This window comes from Xyrauchen texanus, chromosome 41 (assembly GCF_025860055.1).
Source record: "Xyrauchen texanus isolate HMW12.3.18 chromosome 41, RBS_HiC_50CHRs, whole genome shotgun sequence".
Taxonomy (NCBI): domain Eukaryota; kingdom Metazoa; phylum Chordata; class Actinopteri; order Cypriniformes; family Catostomidae; genus Xyrauchen; species Xyrauchen texanus.
The window spans coordinates 7,696,752-7,719,964 of record NC_068316.1 but is presented as its reverse complement, the minus strand read 5'-3'; the positions used below and the strand labels follow the sequence as shown (position 1 = coordinate 7,719,964).

Below are 23,213 nucleotides of genomic sequence, written 5' to 3'. Positions count from 1 at the left end.
TATAAATTATGTGATTCAAAGTATATTTGAACAGCGGGGAAACATTTTCTTATAATGTTTTACATTCATACGAGCAGACAGAGAATTAATCTGAAGTAAGTCTGAAGTAAGTTTGGAGCAGAAGAAATAGAAATAATCCTTGTGTAAATTGTTAGCGTTACGCTAAGCTAAAATGCTATTTCTAGCCATTTTACATGCACATGTTACCAGACACGATCATATTTTATTATAAAGAAAATTCACGTTACATCATAATTTATTTTTTCTTGTAAGATCTTTGATATTAGGGCAAAACGTCTAGGTTACGTATGTAACCTCAGTTCCCCGATGGAGGGAACGAGACGTTGTGTCAGAGAACGACACTAGGGGTCTCTCTTGAGCGCCGATATTCACCTCTGTACTATGAAAAAAGGCCAATGAGAGTTGGCAGCCAGTATTTGCATGTCCCGCCTCGACATACGGGTATTTAAGCGCGCAAATACGGGAGTTCATTCAGGATTTTTCTGAGGAGCCGGAAATGGTCCGCCACAACAGGGGCTCGGCTCAGCGATGTGGCAAGGGGGACACAACGCCTCGCTCCTCCATCGGGAACTGAGGTTACATACGTAACCTAGACGTTCTCCTTCTGTCGCCTCTCTTACGCTGTGTCAGAGAACCACACTAGGGGTCCACTTAAAAGCGCCATGCGCTGAGCCGCGTACGTGATCCGCTGATACAGGAGCGAGCAGGTATTCCTACGTGCAGAACGACCAACTGTATCAGGTCGCGACGCACTCTTCCCCAATGCCCCATTTAAGCCATCAGGATTCCTTATCGCTACCCCGAGGGGGGAACAAGGTGACGGCCGCCAACATGGGAACGGGCCAGCCTGGCTGGGCCTCTTTTCTCTATGTTTCTCGCGATAGAGCAACTACGGCCGGGCACTTACACGCATTGAGGGAAGGGGGTCTTAGCCCTTGGTAGGGCGGGGAAGACCCTGCGGAGGCCACACCTACCCGAGGGGAGGCAAATTTGAGTGGCACATACATCGCATGGCCTATACCTAGGCCTTATGCGAACAGTAGTGCGGTGGTAGCCCCAGCCTCAGAGAGGGGGAGCATACAGCACGGCACCTGAGGTAGCTGTGACTGCCTAAGGGAAACACGGCCAACTCACGTGAGGGGACAGAACCGTGGTTTTACACACAGGGGAGTCCGAGCAGGAGGCCTTACCTGTGGGGCCCCTATACCAGTACAGGGTAGCTAGCGGTACCGCGAGTGGTTTGGGTCGGCGAGTCCCTCCAAGAGAACTGCGACCCGCAAGGGCTAGGGGAGGAGCCAACCAGTGTCCCAAGCCTGGGATCTCCTGGGAAGAAGGCGCACTGTTTCCCTGGTTAGGGGAAGGGCGCTGGGTGCAAGCGATCCACCCGGTCAGATCGTCGGCGTGTCACCGAAGTTCTACGGGCTCGGTACCTGAGAGAACACGGGACTAAACTGACTCAACTCAGAGATTGTAGAATCTCGCAAGAGTGTTAGGTGTTGCCCAGCCCGCAGCTCTACAAATGTCTGCTAGGGCAGTGCCCCTAGCCAGTGCCCATGAGGACGCTAACACTCCTGGTGGAGTGGGCTCGACCCAGCAAAGGGGGGCACGGCCTGGGTGTGATAAGCCAGGAAATGGCATCGACAACCCAGTGGGCGTAGTCTCTGCTTGGAGACAGCTGCTCCTTTCTGCTGTCCCCCAAAGCAGACGAAGAGCTGCTCAGAGCGCCTGGTGCTCTGTGTGCGGTCCAGGTAAATACGTAAGGCACGTACCGGACACAGCAGTGAGAGGGCTGGGTCTGCCTCCTCCCGGGCAGCGCTTGCAGGTTCACCACCTGATCCCTGAAGGGTGTGGTAGGAACCTTGGGCACGTAGCCCGGTCGCGGTCTTAAGATCACGAATGTGTCTGCCGGACCGAACTCCAGGCAGGCGTCGCTAACAGAGAACGCATGCAGGTCCCCGACCCTCTTGATGGAGGCGAGTGCGATCAGCAGGGCAGTCTTGAGAGAGAGGGCCCTGAGTCCAACTGAGTCAAGCGGCTCGAAGGGGGGTCTCCAGAGTCCCCTCAGGATGACCGAGAGATCCCAAGAGGGAAATAGGTTAGGCTGGGAGGGAATCATCCTCCGGGCACCTTTTAGGAACCTGACGATTAAGTCGTGCTTGCCAAGAGACTTGCCGTCTACCGTGTCATGGTGGGCCACGATAGCAGCAACATACACCTTGAGGGTGGAGGGGGACAGCCTCCTCTCCAGCCTCTCCTGAAGAAACACGAGCACTGACCTAACTGCGCACTTCTGCGGGTCTTCGCTCGGAAGAACACCAGTTCATGAACAGACGCCACTTCAGGGCGTAAAGATGCCTGGTCGAAGGGGCTCTGGCTTGGTTAATAGTGTCTATGACGGCTAAAGGTAGGTCGGCTAGACCCTCCGCGCCCGGCCCAGGGACCAGACGTGGAGTTTCCAGAGGTCTGGGCGCGGGTGCCAGAGCGTGCCCCGCCCCTGAGAAAGAAGGTCCTTCCTCAGGGAATTCGCCAGGGAGGGGCTGTCATAAGGAGCGTGAGATCCGAAAACCACGTCCGGTTGGGCCAGTAGGGGGCCACCAGAGTGACTTGCTCCTTGTCCTCCCTGACCTTGCATAGCACCTGTGCAAGAAGGCTCACTGGGGAAAAGCTGCTTGCGAGCCCCACGGGCCAGCTGTGTGCCAGAGCATCTGTCCCCAGGGGAGCCTCTGTGAGGGCATACCAGAGCGGACAGTGGGAGGTTTCCTGGGAGGCAAACAGGTCTACCTGGGCCTTGCCGAACCTGTCCCAAATCAGCTGGACCGATTGGGGGTGGAGCCTCCACTCTCCGCCAGGCAAGGTTTGTCTTGACAGCGCGTCCGCTATCACATTGAGGTTGCCGGGATGTGAGTGGCGCGCAGCGTACTCCAGTCGCTGCTGACTCCAAAGGAGGAGACGACGGGCGAGCTGTGACATGTGGGGAGCGTACTCGCCTTGGCGGTTTATGTAAGCCACCACCGTGGTGCTGTCTGTCCTGACCAGGACATGTTTGCCACGAATCATCGGAAGAAATTTCTTCAGGGCAAGACGAACGGCCAGCAGCTCTAGGCAGCTGATGTGCCAGCGCAGCGGCCTTGGTTCCACCGGCCTGCGGCTGCGCACCGCTGCACACGGCACCTCAACCCAATTTAGAGGCGTCGGTTGTAACCAGAACGCGACGGGACACCTGCTGCAAGGGTACCCCTGCCCGAAGAAAGCAGAGGTCTGTCCAGGGTTTGAAGGTTTGGAGGCAGGCAGTGGTAATTTCCACGCCGCGCGTGCCGTGGCGCCATGCTCGCCTCGGACTCGAGTCTGGAGCCAATGCTGAAGTGGTCTCATATGCATCAACCCTAGTGGCGCGACCGCCGGAGGATGCCATATGCCCCAGGAGCTGTTGGAAACGCTTCAACGGGACCACGGTGCCTGGCTTGAAGGAAGCGAGGCATTCCAGCACTGACTGAGCACGCTCGCTGGAGAGACGTGCTGTCATTGAGACTGAGTCTAACTCCAAACCGAGAAAAGAGATGCTCTGGACTGGGGTGAGCTTGCTCTTCTCCCAGTTGACCTGAAGCCCCAGCGGCGGAGGTGCTCGAGCACCTGGTCTCTGTGTGCGCATAGTAATTCCTGCGAGGGGCCAGAATAAGCCAATCGTCGAGGTAATTGAGTATGCGTATGCCCGCTCCTCGTGAACGGGCAAGAGCCGCCTCGCGACCTTCGTGGAAGACGCCGAGGGACAGAGACAGGCCGAAGGGGAGGACCTTGTACTGATACGCCTGGCCGTCGAATGCTAACCGTAGAAAGGGTCGGTGTCGAGGGCTAATTGAGACGTGAAAGTACGCGCCCTTCAGGTCTACCGCTGCAACCAATCTAGATGCCGAACGCCAGATAGAATTTGTTTCTGGGTGAGCATTTTGAACGGGAGTTTGGACAGGGTCCGATTGAAAACTCGCAGGTCCAAGATCGGTCGTATGCCACCGCTTTCTTGGGTACAACGGCAAGGGCTGTAGAAACCCTTCTTCGCTTCGGTTGGAGGGACAGGCTCTATCGCGTCCTTGATTAGAGGGGAGGTGATTTCCTCACGCAGGGAGAGGGCATGTTCGCCGTGCACTGCGGAGGAACGAACGCCCAGGAAGGGGGCGGAGACCTGGCAAACTGAATTGCGTGAATCGAAGTCGAATGGTCCGGTGCAGCCAGCGTGACGAGCTGGGCAGAGAAAGCCATGCCTCTGCGCTCTGTGCTAGGGGCACCAAGGGGACAAGTATTTTGGATGTACCCGGCGGGCTTCGCGAGCGTGTGGAACAGGTAACGCAGCGCCGGGAGGCTCTGTGGCGTCCCGAGGCTCTGGTGCTGAGAATAAGCTCAAAGCACTTACCTTGTTCCGCGCACCCGCAGGGGCAGGTTCGTGACAGAGGAGGAGGTCTGATGTCGGCGTCCTCTGGACTCGCTCTGAACCGGCCGGCCGGGAACAGTCGTGGGGCTGAGGGCGGAGCACCGCATCCTGGGCGCTGGACTGTTGAGGCCTGAAACAAAAGTGCCGTGGAGAACGGCATTTGCGGGCCATGTGACCCAGAGGTAAAGGAAATAGCTCTTTTATTGAGAATTTGGGTACCGCAGCCCCCGCCAGGGGTGCGGCAAATGAAAAACACAAGATTCTCCTCCCGCCCTCCACCGGGGACGGAGCAGTCTCACCATCTCCGGGCTAACTTCTCGCCCTCTGGGTCCGCTGTCTCAGGGACGCTTGGGAGCCTTCCGGTCCTCGACGGGTCCGTGGAGGCAGGGGCGTACGCTTCCTGCGGTTTGCTCGACGCTGGGGCTGAGAGCTGGGCCCAGGTTGGGGCGGAGCAGAAGGTCTTCTGGTCGCAGGAGGACGCCTCGGCGAAAGCAGATGGGGCCTGGGCCGTGGCGCAGGCTTGCGGCGCCGCATGATGTGAGAAATGGCCTCCGCCTGCTTCTTCACCAGGGAGAACTGCTGGGCAAAGTCCTCCACGGTGTCGCCGAAGAGGCCGAACTGGGAGACAGGGGCGTTGAGGAAGCGAGTCTTGTCGGCTTCACGCATCTCAACCAAGTCCAGCCATTGCTGACGCTCCTGGACCACCAGAGTGGCCATCGCCTGCCCGAAAGTGCCTCGCGCTGTGACCTTCGTCGCCTCAGGGCGAGGTCGGTCGCTGAGCGCAGTTCCTGCAGCGCGTCGGGATCAGGGCCACCCCTTGCATGTTGCGGAGTGCCTTGGCTTGGTGGACCTGCAGGAGAGCCATGGCATGCAGGGCGGAAGCGGCGCGTCCGTAGCGCTGGAGGCCTTCGCGGTGAGCGAGGATGTTGCTCTACAGGACCGGAAGGGAGTACAGGGCGCCCCGCCAGGTGGTAGTGCTTCCGGGCATAGATGGATCGCAACAGCTCTATCCACCTGGGGATCTCCGTGTACCCGTGGGCGCTCCGCCGTCGAGGGTGGCGAGGGCGGATGAGCAGGTGGCACGACGAGTGGAGAGGGGTACTCTCCACGAAGACGCCAGCTCATCATGCACCTCCGGAAGAAAGGTACTGGGGGCGAGGCTGTGAGCGGCGCCCACGCTCAAAAACCAATCGCCTAGCCGTGATGGCTGCGGGAGGATGGAGGGTTCCAATCCAGGCCCACGCTATTGGCTGCCCGGAAAGCATATCGACAACTGCGCTGCCGGCCTCCTGCTGGGCGTGCAAGCCCGGCGGCAGCCCAGAGGAGCCCTCAGCGCCAGAGCCCACGCCCGATGTCGCGGCGAACTCATCTGCTTCCATCGCCTGAGGGTAGGCAGACTGGCTGTGAGGCGAGTCGCCGCCACCTCGAAGCGAGGACGGAGTCAACGAGCGTGCCGGGCGCTGGTGGTCCGAGGGGCGCATCCGGCGTCGCGAGCTGCACCCGCTGCCATCCCCAAATCGCCTCCATCGCCAGCCGCGATCGCCCTCAATCCCGTGGGAAGAAGGAGCGACACGGGGCGGCTGGAGTGGCTTGCTTACGATTGTAAGCAAGCCGCGATCGCTAACGTTGTCATGGTCATGTTCTCGCAGTGAGAACATGAACCATCCACAAACGCAGCCTCGTGTGATCACTGCCCAGACACACGAGACAACGCCTGTGGCCGCCGGAAGCGGAGAGTACTCTACCGCGATCCAGGAACAACACAGGGGCGAAGGGCATCTTTAAAAGACGCGCCCTTAAAAGGACGCTCACACCGCTTGTGTTTTTGCTCTTTTAGAGAAATTACTCTTTTAGAAGAAATTAACTCTTTTATGAAAGAAAGACTCGTGAGAGATCCTTCTTATTTCTGCAACTGTCGATGCGCTCAGGGGCAGGAAGTGCACAGCCGTGCAACCAGGAGAAAGCCACTGTTGTGCGCCGCAGAATCCAACAGCATGCAGCAGAGGATAGCAGGAACTCGGTGTGTAGTCACGCAGCAAACTGCAAACACGACCATCGGCTCCGAAGAAATTTTCTGAATGAACTCCCGTATTTGCGCCGCTTAAATACCCGTATGTCCGGGGGCGGGACATGCAAATACTGGCTGCCAACTCTCATTGGCCTTTTTTCATAGTACAGAGGTGAATATCGGCGCTCAAGAGAGACCCCTAGTGTCGTTCTCTGACACAACGTAAGAGAGCGACAGAAGGGGAAATCATATTCTTGATGTTTGTATTGCTTTCCTGTAAAAATATCTAAAAATCCTTAAAACAAGATCAGTTTGATTGATCTTGTTTTAGAAACAACACTGCATAAGATATTTAGGTTTTTTAGAGAATGTATTTTTAACATGTGTGTTTTGTCTTACTGTCCTGGCAGAGTTTTTATAGTCAAAACATGTGAAAATATCCACCAGTATGAATTCAAAGTATTTAGAATATGTTTCTGACCTTGAGTAATCTAATTTAGTAACCCTCCCAACCCTGGCTGTAGATCAGATGATCATCACTGTGTTTACTGATTTTGTGTGGGATATCCAAAGTTCAGTTTGATTGACTTTTATGATTTAATGGAATAAATGAAAATTTTTAAAAGAATATTTCTGCTCTGTTTGTCCATGCAATTCAAGTCAACAGAGTCCAAAACTTTGAAGGTCCAAAATGCCAATAAAATGACTCTAGTGTTTTAATCTAAAGCGATATGATTGTTGAGGGTGAGAAACAGATCATTTTTAAGTTCTTTCTTGCTACAAATCTCCACATTCAAACTGCCCTCCTACTGTAAGATTTTCTTCCATGCATATCGCCACCTAATGGGTAGGTAGGATAATTTATAGTTAAAATGACTTAAACATTTATCTGTTTCTCACCCACACCTATCAAATCACTTCTAAAGACATTGAATAAACCCCTGGAGTCATATGGATTACTTTTATGCTGCATTTGTGTTCTTTTTTTAGGTTCAAAATATTGGACCTTGTTGACATGCATTGAGTGGATCTACAGAGCTGAGATATTATTCTAAAAATCTTTGTTAGTGTTAAGCCAAAGAAACAAAGTTGAACACATCTGGGATACCATGAGGGTGAGTAAATGATGAGAGAATTTAAATTTTTAGGTGAACTATTAATGTAACCATATGCTCTACAAATTTTATGTGACTCATTTCTGACTATTCCAGTACAAATATGCATGGTAGGGGCATTCTAGTGTTGTTTACATTAGGTTTAATTTTCATTGATTGTAAAACTGTTGAAGGAAAACAAAGGGTACGTGAAACACCACTTTAACTGATCTGTTTTCAAGTCCTGAGATCCATATGAAAGAAAAATACACTTCAAAATACATTTTAGAGACACTCCCACTGGCTGTGGCTTTTACAGTCAGTCATTTCCTTCACTGCTCGAGGCCACTGCACATGCGCAGTACAGCGTCAGTGGGGCGACGCAACGGTCCCACTCATAATTACAAATCGAAGCAGGGGAAAATATCACACACATTGGAGTTTGTTACGCTTTTTTTTTCTTTACCTACATTTGTAACAACCAGTCTCACAACTCCGAGGAGACCCAGACAAGGAAGGCAATCTAAACCGAAACTATCGACAGAACAATTAAGTCAGAAACCAACTACTAACTACACAATGTAAGTTATTCCTTCTCTTTTTATGGACTGAAACAACAACTCCCAGTGTTACAATCTTACTCTTTTACCGCAGTTGACGCGGTTGTTTCCGTAGCTACTTGCGCGTTGCGTAACGCGGGATTATGACGTCACTGTAAATATTAAATCAGAGGCTTAGAGCTTGTGTGTGCAGATTTATATTTAATGGCTATTTAAGTGTGAATCATAAAAGTGTAGTAGAGTGAATGTGTTAGGCCTCTGCAGAGGTAGGTGGTGGTTACATGCAGAAGGGTGTGTAGTATCTAAAACAGTGAGTCACTGTGTGTGTGTGTGTGTGTGTGTGTGTGTGTGTGTGTGTGTGTGTGTGTGTGTGTGTGTGTGTGTGTGTGTGTGTGTTTTGGAGGTTATTGAGAATATTGAATGGAAAGATTTTCCAGTGCTGTCATTACATGTCAGATTTTGGATTTTCAAGACTTAGAGTGGCCCCCAAAAAATCATTTGCACACTTAAAACACATAAAAAAATATTTGAATGTTCATTACATTAGACAACAAAGATTAGTATCTGTATAGTAAATGCTATTACAGCATACTTGTGGCAGTAACATGTACAGTAGTGGTATATAATACCATGGAACTGAATGAATACCATATTTGTGTTCCAACAAACATAGCATTAAGAAAACATGGTTAGTATACAGTAATTATATATATATATAAAAATTATTTCAGTGGAGTAAACAACTTTATTCTTGAGACTTCATTGCATTGTTACAGCAACAAATAGACAATAGCAACACAAAGAAAATGTGTATGTTCATCAGCTCAAGTAATAAATCTGGTCCCTGTCAAGTTGTTGTATCTGTGAGTAAACCCTAACAAGTAAAATGTTTTTGCTTCAAAGTAATTTAGTAATGATCTTTCTCAAAACTCATTTAACCAAGTTCACCTAATGTTTTCTTCGGGATTTTAGTAAAGTTTCAGCTATTAGATTTAGATAAAATTAAAATAGTGTTAGTGTTCACTTTATCATTTCCAGAAAATTGGCTAAAAACCATAAATTTGCATGATTTTGGTGAGAACTGGTTTGACTTGAGCAGGGTAAGTTCATCAAAGGGAACGCTAATCACTGTCAGGGTTAATTCAAATGAAATATCTATTAACAAGAAAACAATATCGGCTAATATACCATACTTATTCTAAATAACAACTAAAGGCCTATATAAACCTCCATGCTTTGCAGGGCTTTACACTTACTATTTTAGGTGTTAGCACTGGTGCTGCTGGGCTAAAAGATTCATTAGCACAAATACAAATTAATTAGCACACATACATGTATGTGTGTACTTATTATTATTATTATTATTATTGTTATGTTTATTATTAAATGTGGAATGGCATGCAACTAAGTGGTAGCTCATTCATATAATCATTTTATCACATAATGTGCTTCAAACAGTATGCTACTCTTTCATTTCTATCAAAGATTCAATGCCATAAACTTTGCAAACTTTGGAAAATGTTGTCTAGTTTTTGAATAGTTTCTTCTCAAAGGTGCTTATTGTAGCAGGCTAGTTACTTCTAAACAAAACTGCATTGCAGCCAGTCAATCAGAAAGGATTTTCTGCCAGCTCTTGCCCTTTTTGCTGCAGTATGCATCATGCCATGAATGATCTGTGGGTAATCCATGGGCATGCTGTCTGAGACTGAGACTAACCTTAAGGATTGAAAAAAATTCAAATTTATTTCCTTAAATATTCATCGTTTTAATTGTTTTGTGTTTTACAATAACAGCAAGTTAAGCATAAGGGAGTGCAAAATAAATAATCAATCAGCTTTTCATTTATCCTATATCCATAACACATTTTAATACAATTACATACTTTATTCCTAATAATACTCATGTTAAGATATATTATAGCCATTTCTTAAACTCCAACACATCATAGAAAGCATATTTACTTATTCTCTGCTTTGTTAAGAATAATATAATACTTGTAACCTTATATTATAAATAATATAAACTATTTTAATAGATGTTTTTGTGAACATTCATTGTACTGGGTTAAAAATAGACCACCGAGAACCCTGATATGTCGACTATTGCTACTAGAATGAGTGGTAACAACTAGGTTTATTGTAATAAATTAAGTAACTATAACCAGATTAAGTGCACAGCATTGCATAGTTTACATTGTAATCCCTTCCAAGCTGACACTGAACTCATTGAACAGTCTGAGAACAAATGTAAATAATATATTTTTCAAAATATCCCCTAAATGTGAATTGTGTAAATATTGCTGTGTGGCCTAATTATTACATTGTTATATAGAGGTTACAATGCCTACTGCATGTGTTGCTATTGAGCAAGTCACTTGGAAATTGGAAAATACAATGTGGCAATGATCAATTAAGGAAGGACACAGGGAACTGGATTCCTCAATCACAGGTTGGAAACTTTTAATGAACAATTTCACTGTCAATAAACTCATTGCTTTATCATTGCTAAACAGTTCAGTCCAATGGCGACACCGTGTGTTACCAAGGTGGAGCTGACAGTCTCCTGTGAACATCTGCTGGACTTGGACATGGGATCAAAGTCTGACCCTCTGTGTGTCCTGGTCATGAATTCATCTGGAAACCAGTGGTTTGAGGTCAGTTGATTAGACCTTTGTGCAAAAAAAATTAGGGAACAGGTTGGGAATACAAAACTTATTATGAGGGAACACAAAACTATTGTGAGGAAACAAAAAAATGTATTGTGAGGTAACGCAAAACTATTGTGAGGAAACAAAAAAACTTATTGTGAGGTAACGCAAAACTTATCATGATGGAATGAAAGCTATTGCGAGGAAACTCAAAACTATTGCGAGGAAACGCAAAATGTATTGAGAAGGAACGCAAACTTTTGGAAGGAAATACAATACTTATTGTGAGGTAACGCAAAACGTATTGTAAGAGTATGCAAAACATGTTGTGAGAGAACGCAAAACTATTGCAAGGGAGTGCAAAATTATCGTGAAGGAATGCAAAACATATTGTGAAGGAACGTAAACTATTAAAACACAAAACTTATTGTGAGGGAATGCAGGTGTTGCGTACTAATGCGAAACTTATTGCAACCAAATGCTAAACTTATTGTGAAGGAACGCAAACTTTTGTGAGGGAACAAAAAATGATTGTGAGGAAACACAAAACTTATTGTGATGGAATTAAACCTATCATGAGGTAAAACACAATTATTGTAAGGGAATGCAAATCTGTTGCAAGGGAGAGAAAAATATATTGTGAAGGAACGCAAAATTATTTTGAGAGAATACAAAACTTATTGCAACAAAACTCAAAACTTATTGTGAAGGAACGCAAAACTAATTGTGACAAAACACAAAACTAATTGTGAGGGAATTCAAACTTTTGTGAGGGAACAAAAAACGAATTGTGAGGGATGGCAAAACTTGTGAGGTAACGCAAATCTTTTTTTGATAGAATTAAAACTATCGTGAGAAAACACAAAATTATTGTAAGGGAACGCAAACTATTATGAGGGAATGAAAAGCTTATTGTGAAGTAATGCAAACTATTGCGATGGAATACAAAACGTATTGCAACAAAAAAAAAAAAACTTATTGTGAGGGAACGCAAACTACTTCATGGGCTCTGTAGTAAAGACCGTCTGAAAGTGAATGAATGTGTTTTTTGCAGGTTGATCGCACAGAGAGGGTTAAGAACTGCCTGAACCCAAAATTTGCCAAGAAGTTTGTCGTCGATTACTACTTTGAAGTTGTTCAGAAACTCAGATTCAGCATTTATGATATTGACAATAAAACCATTGATTTAAGTGATGATGACTTCCTGGGAGAGGTGGAGTGCTCTTTGGGTCAGGTAAGACAATCTCAAAATCTTAGAAACATCATGGTTTAAAAGTCATTTTCTCTTCCATGATGTCATCCAATGTGTTTTATCAGCTGTTTTTAAATATCTACTCAGATTGTTTCCAGCAGCAAGCTGACAAGACCTTTGGTGCTAAAAAGCAAAAAACCTGCAGGAAGGGGAATTATTACGGTGAATGCCCATCATACACAAGTTCTTATGATGTTTAACTTAAAATTCACTCTGCATGATATTGCTTCGGGATAATAATTTTGCATAAACATTTTACACCATAAAGAAAATGAGCTTACTGCCAATATGTAAAGAATAACTGACTTCAGACCATTACATTATTAAAATAATGAATGCAGGAATGCTGGAACTACTTCATAACCGTGCCATTAGAAAATTAATCAACACCTTTGAACATATCACTGTCGTGGTAAAACAGCAAATATTGTATTGTACTTTTTAGATCTGTGCGGAGGAAATCAAGGACAACAGATTTGTGAATTTGGAGGTGGAGGCCAGAAAACTGGACAACAAGGTAAGACTATGAGTGACTGAAGAGCGAGATTGTGAATCTTGTGAATTTGTTTTATTTCTAAAGGATAGAACGCAGACAATGTCTAAGTGGGTTTTGTTACAGGATTTCTTTGGAAAGTCAGACCCATACCTGGAGTTTTATAGGCAAACAGGAACAGGCTGGCAGCTTGCACACAGAACAGAGGTGCAGATCTGCTAACATACAGTACAGTAGCATTCCCCTTAAAGGAATAGTTACCCAAAATTAAGACGCTCCTAACTTCCTACTTTTCATAATGAAAAACTCTCTTTCTCAGGTGGTGAAGAACAACTTGAACCCCAGCTGGAGACCTTTTAAAATCTCTCTTCAGTCTGTCTGTGGTGGGGACATAGAGAAACCAATCAAGGTAGAGTTTCTATAATAGGGTTGCATACAGAGCATGTTTAGTGTTTATTGGTTAATCCGAAAGGTTTTGCAATGTAAGAAAAGCTTTGACAACGGTTGAGAAAGAGGGAGAGAGAGAGTGTTGTCATTGGGTTTTTCAGTGTCTTGCAATTCGTTTTCTTGACTTTGTGATTTTTGTTTTTGCATAAGCATCTTAAAGGGAAACTCACTGTCTGGAAAAGAGGTATATGCTTTTAAACAAAATGTGTGTTTTATTCATAAATGTGTCACAGAATAGCTTCTGGTGTGTCTTCTATAGAACTATTCTTTTAAACTGTTATCCTCTGAATAGGTCATTATCAACCCTTCTCAATTGTTTATAGGGATAGTTCATCCAAAAATGTAATTCTTTCATCATTCACTCAACTCATGTTGTTTCAAACCCACATGAATTTCTTCTGTAAAACACATTTGTGAGTTGTTCATTTATAGGTGGATTTGTATAAAAGCATTTGCTAAATGTATACATGTACTGTAAATTAGGCTTGGGATCTATGCCTTTTACATGCATCTATCAGAACATTTTCCCAACGATTATTGATATTTACCACAATTGTTTTCAGATATAAATTGGGCTACCTGTTGCACAATAGCCTTTGTCTCTTTAGACGTATTTCTCAACACAACATTGTGTGAGCGGCAGGGTAAATTAAAGAAGGTCTCACACTGGACTTGTCTGGCATACGACATGGCACGTTCTAAAATAATAAAGTTATCTTCTATAAAGGATGACGCTCTGCTACAACTCCGGAGGTTGCATAAAATTCGACAGTGTCACGGAGTTTTCCATCAAATTAGACACATCATTATCAAAAGTCTAGGTAATTTACTCTAGCCATCAGTGGATGATATACTGTGTATATGCATCTTTCATATACTGTACCTACACAGTGTAATTTCAGTTTGTGGCAGAGCCTAATACGGGACTGGGTGCGTAGGATCACAACCCGGCCCCGCCCTTTGCATAATCATTTATAATTGAGTTGTTTGAAACCAGTTAAACCAGTTTAATTCTAACCTGCAAACTAATTGTCACTTTCATTCTTGGAGAAGTACAAAAACCTTTGTATCTTTTGTGAGCATAGTGCAAGGAGCTCTAAAATACCATCTTACGTTGTGATACCTGTACCTTGCGACCTTCTTCAGTCAATGTTGTACCACCACCTTGTGGTCTCCCAACGCTATTATGCCAAACATTAAACAGAAGCTCAACTGAGTGAATTGGAAAGCATGCAAATTAGGCTTCTAATTTTACATGTTGGCTAATGTTAATATCGATGCCTCAAAAATATATCGATAAAATAACATGCCAATTAATTATCGTTATATTGATATTTTATGACATGCCTAATGTAAATGGAATGTAAAATGGAACACTAAAGGAGAAGTTTAGCAGAATGTTTCTACTGGAATTCTCCAGTACATTGAAAGTTCCATTCCTAAAAGATCTTTTTTTTAAGAGCAGTCAATGGAGACAGATGTTATTCATCCATTCATTCATTTATAATTCTGCTATCCTGTTTGGTGTGCAGTTTCAGTGGTGTCTTACTAGTGTTTTGATGAAGAGACCGATAGATCTGTGGTTATCTATGGTTCTTCATTTGGTTGAAATTGTTTGCATGATCTCTTTCTCCTTCAATCTTTTAATCTCTCCCTCTCTCTCTCTCTCTATCTATCTATCTCTCACTCTCTCTCTCCATCTCTCTCTCTGATTAAGTTTGGAATCATTTCATCATGTATTTTGCACCCTCTCTAGGTTGAATGTTACGATTATGACAGCGATGGGTCTCATGATTTGATAGGGATTTTTGAGACCACTGTGAAACGCTTGCAAGAGGCTTCCCGCACTACTCCAGTAAGAAAACCCTGTGAACATATGTTTGATTTCTGTCCCGTACTGCAGACTGATTTTTGTGTTTGAACTAAAGAGTTTGATGTGTCCTGCAGGCCGAGTTTGAGTGTATAAACAGCAAGAAAAAACAGAAGAAGAAAAATTATAAGAACTCTGGAGTCGTGAGTGTGAAAGTTTGTCAGGTACTGTTACATAAACACACACACACCTAGTAACGACATCCAACATTATACCCGTTACATTATAATGCAAAATGTTAAAATGCTGCATATGTTCCCTCAGATTACCAGAGAATACACCTTTCTAGACTACGTAATGGGAGGCTGCCAGATAAATTTTACTGTAAGTTATGCATTATACTGCAATGTTCTTTCATTTACAGTACTCTATTTACAAAACTGTAAAATCTACACAACTTTTGTTATAATGAGATAATGAGAAATGTAAGTTAAAATTATAAAATGTTTGTCCTCTTTGTTCATGCAAACTATATATTTATTTAATTAAATGACAAAAAAAGTGGGCAGTATAGAGTATATAGGTGTTTCTTAAACTTCAGGGATTTTAATATCCCAGTAGTTGATTTTTACTAAAACAAATAGATTTAAACTTATTGGCTTTTTGTTATATGAAGGCCACATTAAAACTGACTTTTACTAGATACTTTTTCAAATGCCATTTATGTGTTGGATTTACTGTTTTAGCCTTGTCCGAGACCCAGACTTTCAATATTAAACTATACAAATCTATTATAAAAATACAAATGATTAGATGTTTAAAGCTACTATAATCTAGAGAAAGAGTGAAATAAAAATAAACAATTTCAATATTTATTATCTGAAAATAATTTCTATCAATTTTCCAAATATTACGATTGTCTCACAGTTGTGGTGGCATTTCAACCACACCAAATAGTTTTTCCTCTAATAAAGTTTTTAAAAAGTTAGTGTACTTGTTAACCAAGTCGACGACAGTGAAGAGCATGCTTGAGATTAAATACTGAGACAAGTGATGTTTGAAGAACACACATAAACAAGAGTATTTTTAGTGGACATCATTTCCAGTCAAGCTGTAATTTTGCCAAATTGTGCAAAAATTAAAAACATTTATTTAATTGTGTGTATTTAGTATACATAAAATGTTAACTATGAAACCAGCCTTAGCAAGACAATGTAGTCCACTGCAGAATTATATTAAACACAATATAGAGTTTGAGATGTGGTGGGGATTGTCATGACATTCAGGAAGAATTACAAGAAAATTGACATAAATCTCCTGTGGTGCATGTACATACACTGTTGGACATTGTTAGTAGTAGTAGTAGTAGTAGTAGTAGTACTTGTAGTAAATTAAATAAACTAGTAAGAGTGTGAAAACAGGAATGTACTTTCTAGAAATTCAGAATATTGAACAAACGATTTTTTAAAAACGTTTCTTCAGGTGGGCATCGACTTTACAGGGTCAAATGGGAACCCCAAGGCACCTGATTCTTTACACTACATCAGTCCTCAAGGTGTGAATGAATACCTCTCAGCCATCTGGTCAGTTGGCCTTGTGGTCCAGGATTATGACAGGTAGGAACACTTTTAGTCATCATACAGCAAAATCACTGACACTTAATATGCCTCAATTGCATCTCTTTCATCTCTTGCAGTGACAAAATGTTTCCAGCGTTTGGCTTTGGTGCCCAGATTCCACCCAACTGGCAGGTAAATTAAATGTAACATTTATCATTTCAAACTAAAAATTTTTATATCTGTTCAGAAAAATGTCAGTAACCAAATTTTCTGATCTCTTTAACGTCTATTCCAGGTGTCACACGAGTTTCCTCTTAACTTCAATCCCTCAAATCCATACTGTGCCGGTATGTTACCGTTAGCCCGTGTTTGCACCTGGTAATAACATTCATATCGGGGGATCCAGTCACAGGTGGTCAAGCTTGACACATGGCCATTTACACTTGGTAGAAACATGTCCCAAATGTGTCTCGTGTGACCACTTGTGATCGGATTTTGAGGCGAGGTTAAGGTCTGTGAATCAACACTGCATATATACGTCATTGACAGAAATAATGCATATGAACAAGAAGATGCATTTCTGTTCTCGCAGGTGTTGAGGGCGTGGTGCAGGCCTACAGGGTGTGCCTTCCACAGGTCAAACTTTACGGCCCAACAAACTTCGCCCCCATCATTACACACGTGGCACGTTTTGCACAGGAGGCGTTACAGCAGAACACTGCATCGGTGAGGGTATTTGCTTAACTTGAATTGAACCCGGAATATTCCTTTAAAATGAAGAAGAATTATGCAGATGCAAGGATAACATTGATCATAAGGTTTTACACAAACTTGTGAAGTTCAGCTTGAGAGCATGGTGTCATTAAAGCAAAAGGTGGATTTACCAAATACTATTCAATTATGTCAATTTTCAGTTCAACTTTTCACTCAAATTGCTATGCTGACAATATCATTTACAATGAAAAATGTTTTATTAAATTAGAAATAAATTCACTACTGATCTCAGATGTTTGGATCCCTTTGTATATAATCCACTGTGTGTTTCAGCAATACTATGTTCTGCTGATCATCACTGATGGAGTGATCACAGACATGGATCAGACGCGGACAGCCATAGTCGCTGCCTCCCGCCTGCCCATGTCTATTATTATTGTGGGCGTGGGCAAAGCTGACTTCACAGACATGGAGATTTTGGATGGAGATGATGGACAACTGAGGTCTATAACGGGAGAGCCGGCCGTACGAGACATTGTGCAGTTTGTGCCCTTCAGAAAGTTCCAGAACGTGAGTGGAACCTCTTAAACTTTACTGGTCTGAAGAGTTTTGAAAGAATACAGAAATTATAATGGCCTTGTTCTTTCTTTGGCTTTCTGTATTTCAGAGACAATCTCTAGCTTTAACTTTATTAGTAACACTTTACAATAATGTTTTATTTGTTAACATTAGTTAATGGTTAAGTTATCATGAACTAATACTGAACACTATATAACAGCATCTTTGTTAATGTTAGTTAATACAAATACAATTGTTCATTGTTAGTTCATGTTAGTTATAATTTGCTTTTAAAGTAATTGACAAAATGGCTAAGAAAGATAATTTTTTTTTAATTTGAAGCAACAACATTCAGTCATTTTATTTGTGACTTAAGTGTCCAAAAATTCACTTTCACACAAATCACAACTACAATGGCTGATTTTAACATTATAAACATTTATTTTTCACACTATTACTCAAACTGCTATGTTATGATATTGAAACACTTTTACTCTAATGCATAATTTGAAAAACAACATATTTTAATGCTTGCATTACAATCCCACCTACATTGTGGTTAGCTTGTGCTGTTGCTCACCTGGAAGAGTGTTGGACTTTGGACAAGGTTCGAGTCTAGACAAACATATAAATTGACACGTGAGATTAAATTGTCATAGATGTGTAAAAAGGGGTATAAACAAACTATTGTTTCGATGTTGGATTCCAATAGAATAGCCCCTGAAGGTTTCTGCATTGTTCTGTCTTTTCTGAGCGCTGAAGCAAACACACGTATTGTTAATTTGCACTTTGTCAATTGACTCCAAAAAGATTATCTGACTCCAATTTTATATTAATCTATGTGATTTGGTGGTGGTCTAAGCACATAACTTGTAATCTGAGAATCAGAAGGACACTGGTTTGAACCCCACATCCACCACCATTGTGTCCTTGAGCAAGGCACTTAACTCCTTAACTTAACATTGCTCCAGGGGGATTGTCCCTGTAAGTAAGTTGCTTTGGATAAAAGCATCTGCCAAATGCATAAATATAAGTGATTACTTTGAATTGTCCTAACTTTCATTATCCTTTCATTCAGGTCCCAATTGTCGCTCAGAGTCATATGCCGGCCGATTAATTGCATAGATCTCACTGACACAAAATCGCCAGTCCTGTTCATAGTCAGCGGTTGCCGGGTTTACTAATATCATCTGATTCGGCCGCCTACTGCTTGCTCATTACCAGATGATAGTTTTATTTAGTCACATTTCATACAACTTGCTAAGATGGTGATAAGCAGTGACTGGTAGTCTTACGTGGTTTTCTCCTATTCATAAGCTCCTGTAATGAACATTATACTGGACATTAGTTTGCGGTAACAAAAGGCATCCCTCGAATCTACCGGTGATAAATGATTTTGGAGGAATACAGATTAAATCAAAAAGTAACCATTTGTTTTCCAGGTAGGACTTAAAAAATAAGTTACATAAGTCAATTTCACACATGATCAGAATAAACAAAATTCCTAAAAATAAAATTCAAGTCAAAGAAACATACCTGGCAATGGAAAACTACACACAGCAATTGTGTGGGATATCTGACTACAGACTGCCCAATTCCTTTGTCATCTCTCCTTAAGTACCAAATTATTCTATTGTTATTTCAGATGTGTGTGTTAGATGTTATTCAGGATTTGGTTTACAATTTAGGAGGTTGTAAGTAGACCTGTGAAACTTGTGATTGAGAAGGCGTTTGATGTTTACAAAGAATGCTCCTAATCTGCATACAGCATCCGGTCCCTGATAGAATGCAGTGTTTTACTAAGTTCCTAAATCTTACTTGTGATTTGACTTTGCTGAAAGGGAATGAGACTGTTATACCAGTTGCACTGAGACCTCTTGAATGATACCAAACATGTATGATCAGAAAACCTTTTACATTACAGAACAGGATAAGTCATAACTTTTTGATAATGTTTTTGGTGACCCGAAAGTGACCTGAGGTGAGAGAGAGAGCAGATGTGAGTGAGATTTGTGTTTTATGGTCCTTAATCAGTAGGGTGTGTTGTCTCAAGTGGAGATGCTCTTCTGTGTGAGAGTTTTATGATGTTGGCTCTCAGAGAGCCTTTTGGGTGTAGACATCCTGGTGCCAGTCTTATAGAAGTGACACAAAAAGACGTAGTTGCTTCAGAAAATGTGCTTTTCATGTCGCATTTGCTTTTAGGACACTTTCGGTTATGTTTAGGTCTGTTTGGTGTCTACTGTACCTCTCATTTCATTATAGGGCACTATTGGTTCAGTTTGGGTTAAAGTGTAGGTTAGGGAGGTACGTTTTACTCATTAAAACCATGTGATTATGACACTATTTCACTCGCTTTTGGTGCCCCCTCCCTGCATCCTTTTCCCAGACCCAGACTTTCAATATTAAATTATGAAAGCTATTGTAAAAATACAAATGATTACATGTCTGTTACTATGATAATCTAAAAGTAAAATAAACACAGACCATTTCAATATTGATTGTGTTAAAATAATTTCTATTAATTTATAAAAAATATGACTGTCCCACTGCATCATATTTACCACACCAAATCATTTTTAGTCAGAATGACTAAATCTCCTGGGGTGCATACACAAACACTGTTGGACATTGTTTGTAGACCAATAAAAATGTTTTACTGAAAGTGTGAAAATTTTTTAACGAGACTTTGCTTAAAGAAATCTAGTACCCGAATTTGAAGAAACAACATGTTACTTTTTTTTTCATTTCGACTTACTTCGGTGGAATTATTGCAGCTATTCTGAAGGAATTGTACATTTATTTACAAATTATATAAATATATGATATATATAAATCCTATATATTTATTTAAAACATTTTATTTGCTTGTACATGGAGGTTAGTGTTAAAAAGCATGCCGATAGACACAGAGCAAAGCAAAACACAACTCTTGTTTTTCAGTTTGTGTTTTTAGCCCCAAATGTCGACAAGCCATCAGCATTTGGTCCATTTCATTTCAGGCCCACTGGGAAAGGCTTGCCCAATGTGTACTGGGCTAAGTGAATCAGACTTTGCCTTTTTTTTTTAACTAAATATTTAGTTATTTGCTGCTGTTTATCATTATTTTTCGATTCAGTTATATATATATATATATAATATATATAAATTATAGTCTATTAGTTTAAATTAAGTATAGATTTATAATGTTGTCACCCTATTTGCATAACCCTTATGGAAATTAACCTGGTTTTACTATAGTAATATGGTAGTAACTTTATGTTGGTAGCTTGAAGTGTAGCTAACTACTTCTTCAAAAGATCTGCTGGACTGTAGTTTAACTACTTTTAAGTTATGAGTAGCTTGTAGTTGGGGAAGCTACAGTTTCAAAGTCAGTCTTTATCGCCACAATTCTTTGTACTGTTTACATGACATTACAATGGGAGAGGTAAGAGTTGTTATACAATTCAGAGTTTGACAAAACTGAAGTTTGAAAAGGATGTGAATGTCTCATAATTTCAGTATTTCTGACATGACGTTAAAGGAATATTCCAGGTTCAATACAAGTTAAGCTCATTCGACAGCATCTGTTGCATAATGTTGATTACTTCAAAAATGAATTACAACTTGTCTCTCCGTTTGTTTAAAAATGCAAAAATCGGGGTTTCAGTGAGGCACTTAGACTGGAAGTGAATGGGGGGCCAATCTGTAAATGTTAAAATATTCACTGTTTCAAAAATATAACCAAAACGTAAACAATATGTGTTTTAGCGTGTTAAAATTGCTAACAAATCTTTTTTGTGTAAAGTTGTATCCAATTTTACAACTTCGTTGCTATGACGCCATAACGCCATAAACCCTGTAATCCCACAGAAACAAAGATTGAACCACTTTACAGATAAACTAATACATACATTTTGACAGAACAATGAATGTAAGTGCGTTGGTAAAATGATAAGCTTCACATTTCTGCCTTTAAACTCTCCAAACATTTTCCCCATTCACGTTCATTGTAAGTGCCTTACTGTAACCTTGATTTTTGCTTTTTTAACAAAAGGTGGCACCAGTTGAAATACATTTTTGTGGTGATCAACATTATGCCACAAATGATGGCGATTGAACTTAACTTGTATTGAACCTGGCATATTCCTTTAATACTCTAAAATATTTTTTATTTTTGCATTATGTCTGCATAGTATTTTAACAAAGCATTTAGCTTCTTCCCTCTCGACATCCCCCACCACGATATTATACATTATCTTCTGCTGTTAAAAGTCTGATGACTAACACTTCACTCCTCTCTCTCTCTCTCTCTCTCTCTCTCTCTCTCTCTCTCTCTCTCTCTCTCTCTCTCTATGTAGTCTCCTAAAGAGGCTCTCGCTCAGTGTGTTCTTGCGGAGGTTCCTGGTCAGGTTGTCACTTTCTTTAACATGATGAAGCTTCCTCCTCCAAACAATAACACTCCAGTTGCTGCTTCACAGGGGCCGACACAGAACTGAAGGGCCCAATCCTTTCCTCATACTGAACACAACTTCCAACTCAACAACTGGATACATCTCCACAACGCTGACCTAATATTATGCTTTCTAAAGAGAAACACCACCTTTAAAATGATACAGTTGCTTTGCAAGAGCCTTACTTCTAAAGTGAAATACTTCTATAGATCTTGTTAGGACTGCATAGTTAGGGAAAGTATGGCTGACTGTATCCTAAATGAAGAAGAAACATTCTGCTAGAAGGGGAGAAATGGTTCCTGTTAAATTCCAGAAAACGTTACTGAAGAAACACTGTTAGACATGCAGGTGAGATGGCCAAACACATGGGTGGTATGAATGTCTTTTAAAAACAAGTTCAGTTGCCATTTAATTCCCTATAAATCCTCTCGAAACTTGTTTAGAGTTTGCATTATGATTTTTTTACTATCTTGCCATTCTCATACTTTTATGTATATATATATATATATATGTTTTTTATATCTGTAGTTGATTTTTTTAAACTGTGCCTGACTCATAAAGCATTTTGCAAAGCCATATTGCTGTGTATTTGAGACAAAGTCTTACATGGATATCAATAATGCGCCAGTGCAGTTTTATTTACATTTCCTGTACAAATTGATTTACACAGATTATGGGAGCTTTATATGCCAAGCTTTATGTATGGCAAGACTGCACATAGACCTAAAGAGACTGTGGAAAATTGCTCAGATTTATCTCATAGATTCAATGTTGGATATAAAGTTAATGTATACAGATGAAAGCTAAAACTGATGTTTGTCTGTTTCATGCAGCAGCTACTATCATGTGCTTGAATGCACTGTGCATGGATACAATAAAAGAAATATGCATTAATCAACTTTTACGATCAGTATTAACTATGTTTGAGATTTAAGTCTATTTTGTTAGGTGTAACTTGCCGTTTACATTACCACCACAAGCCGTAAGAAAGCAATACATTATATCATCCTTGTTATATTTTAAAGATATATTTTTTATCAGACTACTTTTTGTTTGTATTTTAAAGGGTATCTTGTGTATTGTTAGCACACTATTGCATGTGTTGTATGTGCTTTTCTTAGTAAGTACGATCTATGTCCCTGTAGCATGTTTTGTGCCAAATAAAAAAATATATAAACATATTTTTACAGTATTATT

At 41.8% G+C, this 23,213-nt stretch overlaps 1 protein-coding gene across 1 annotated transcript; it reads left to right on the top strand.

Annotated features, from left to right (window-relative positions):
* The first annotated feature begins 7,909 nt into the window (after window positions 1-7,909).
* Window positions 7,910-23,197, top strand: cpne3 (copine III). The gene is made up of 16 exons (XM_052113773.1): window positions 7,910-8,127; window positions 10,619-10,759; window positions 11,808-11,987; window positions 12,093-12,167; window positions 12,451-12,522; window positions 12,625-12,705; window positions 12,818-12,907; window positions 14,702-14,800; window positions 14,893-14,979; window positions 15,080-15,139; window positions 16,238-16,371; window positions 16,452-16,506; window positions 16,610-16,661; window positions 16,907-17,040; window positions 17,362-17,598; window positions 21,924-23,197. Exons 2-16 carry the CDS (start codon window positions 10,628-10,630, stop codon window positions 22,059-22,061), a joined length of 1,626 nt encoding a protein of 541 aa, XP_051969733.1. The 5' UTR covers window positions 7,910-8,127; window positions 10,619-10,627; the 3' UTR covers window positions 22,062-23,197.
* Window positions 23,198-23,213: the final 16 nt, after the last annotated feature.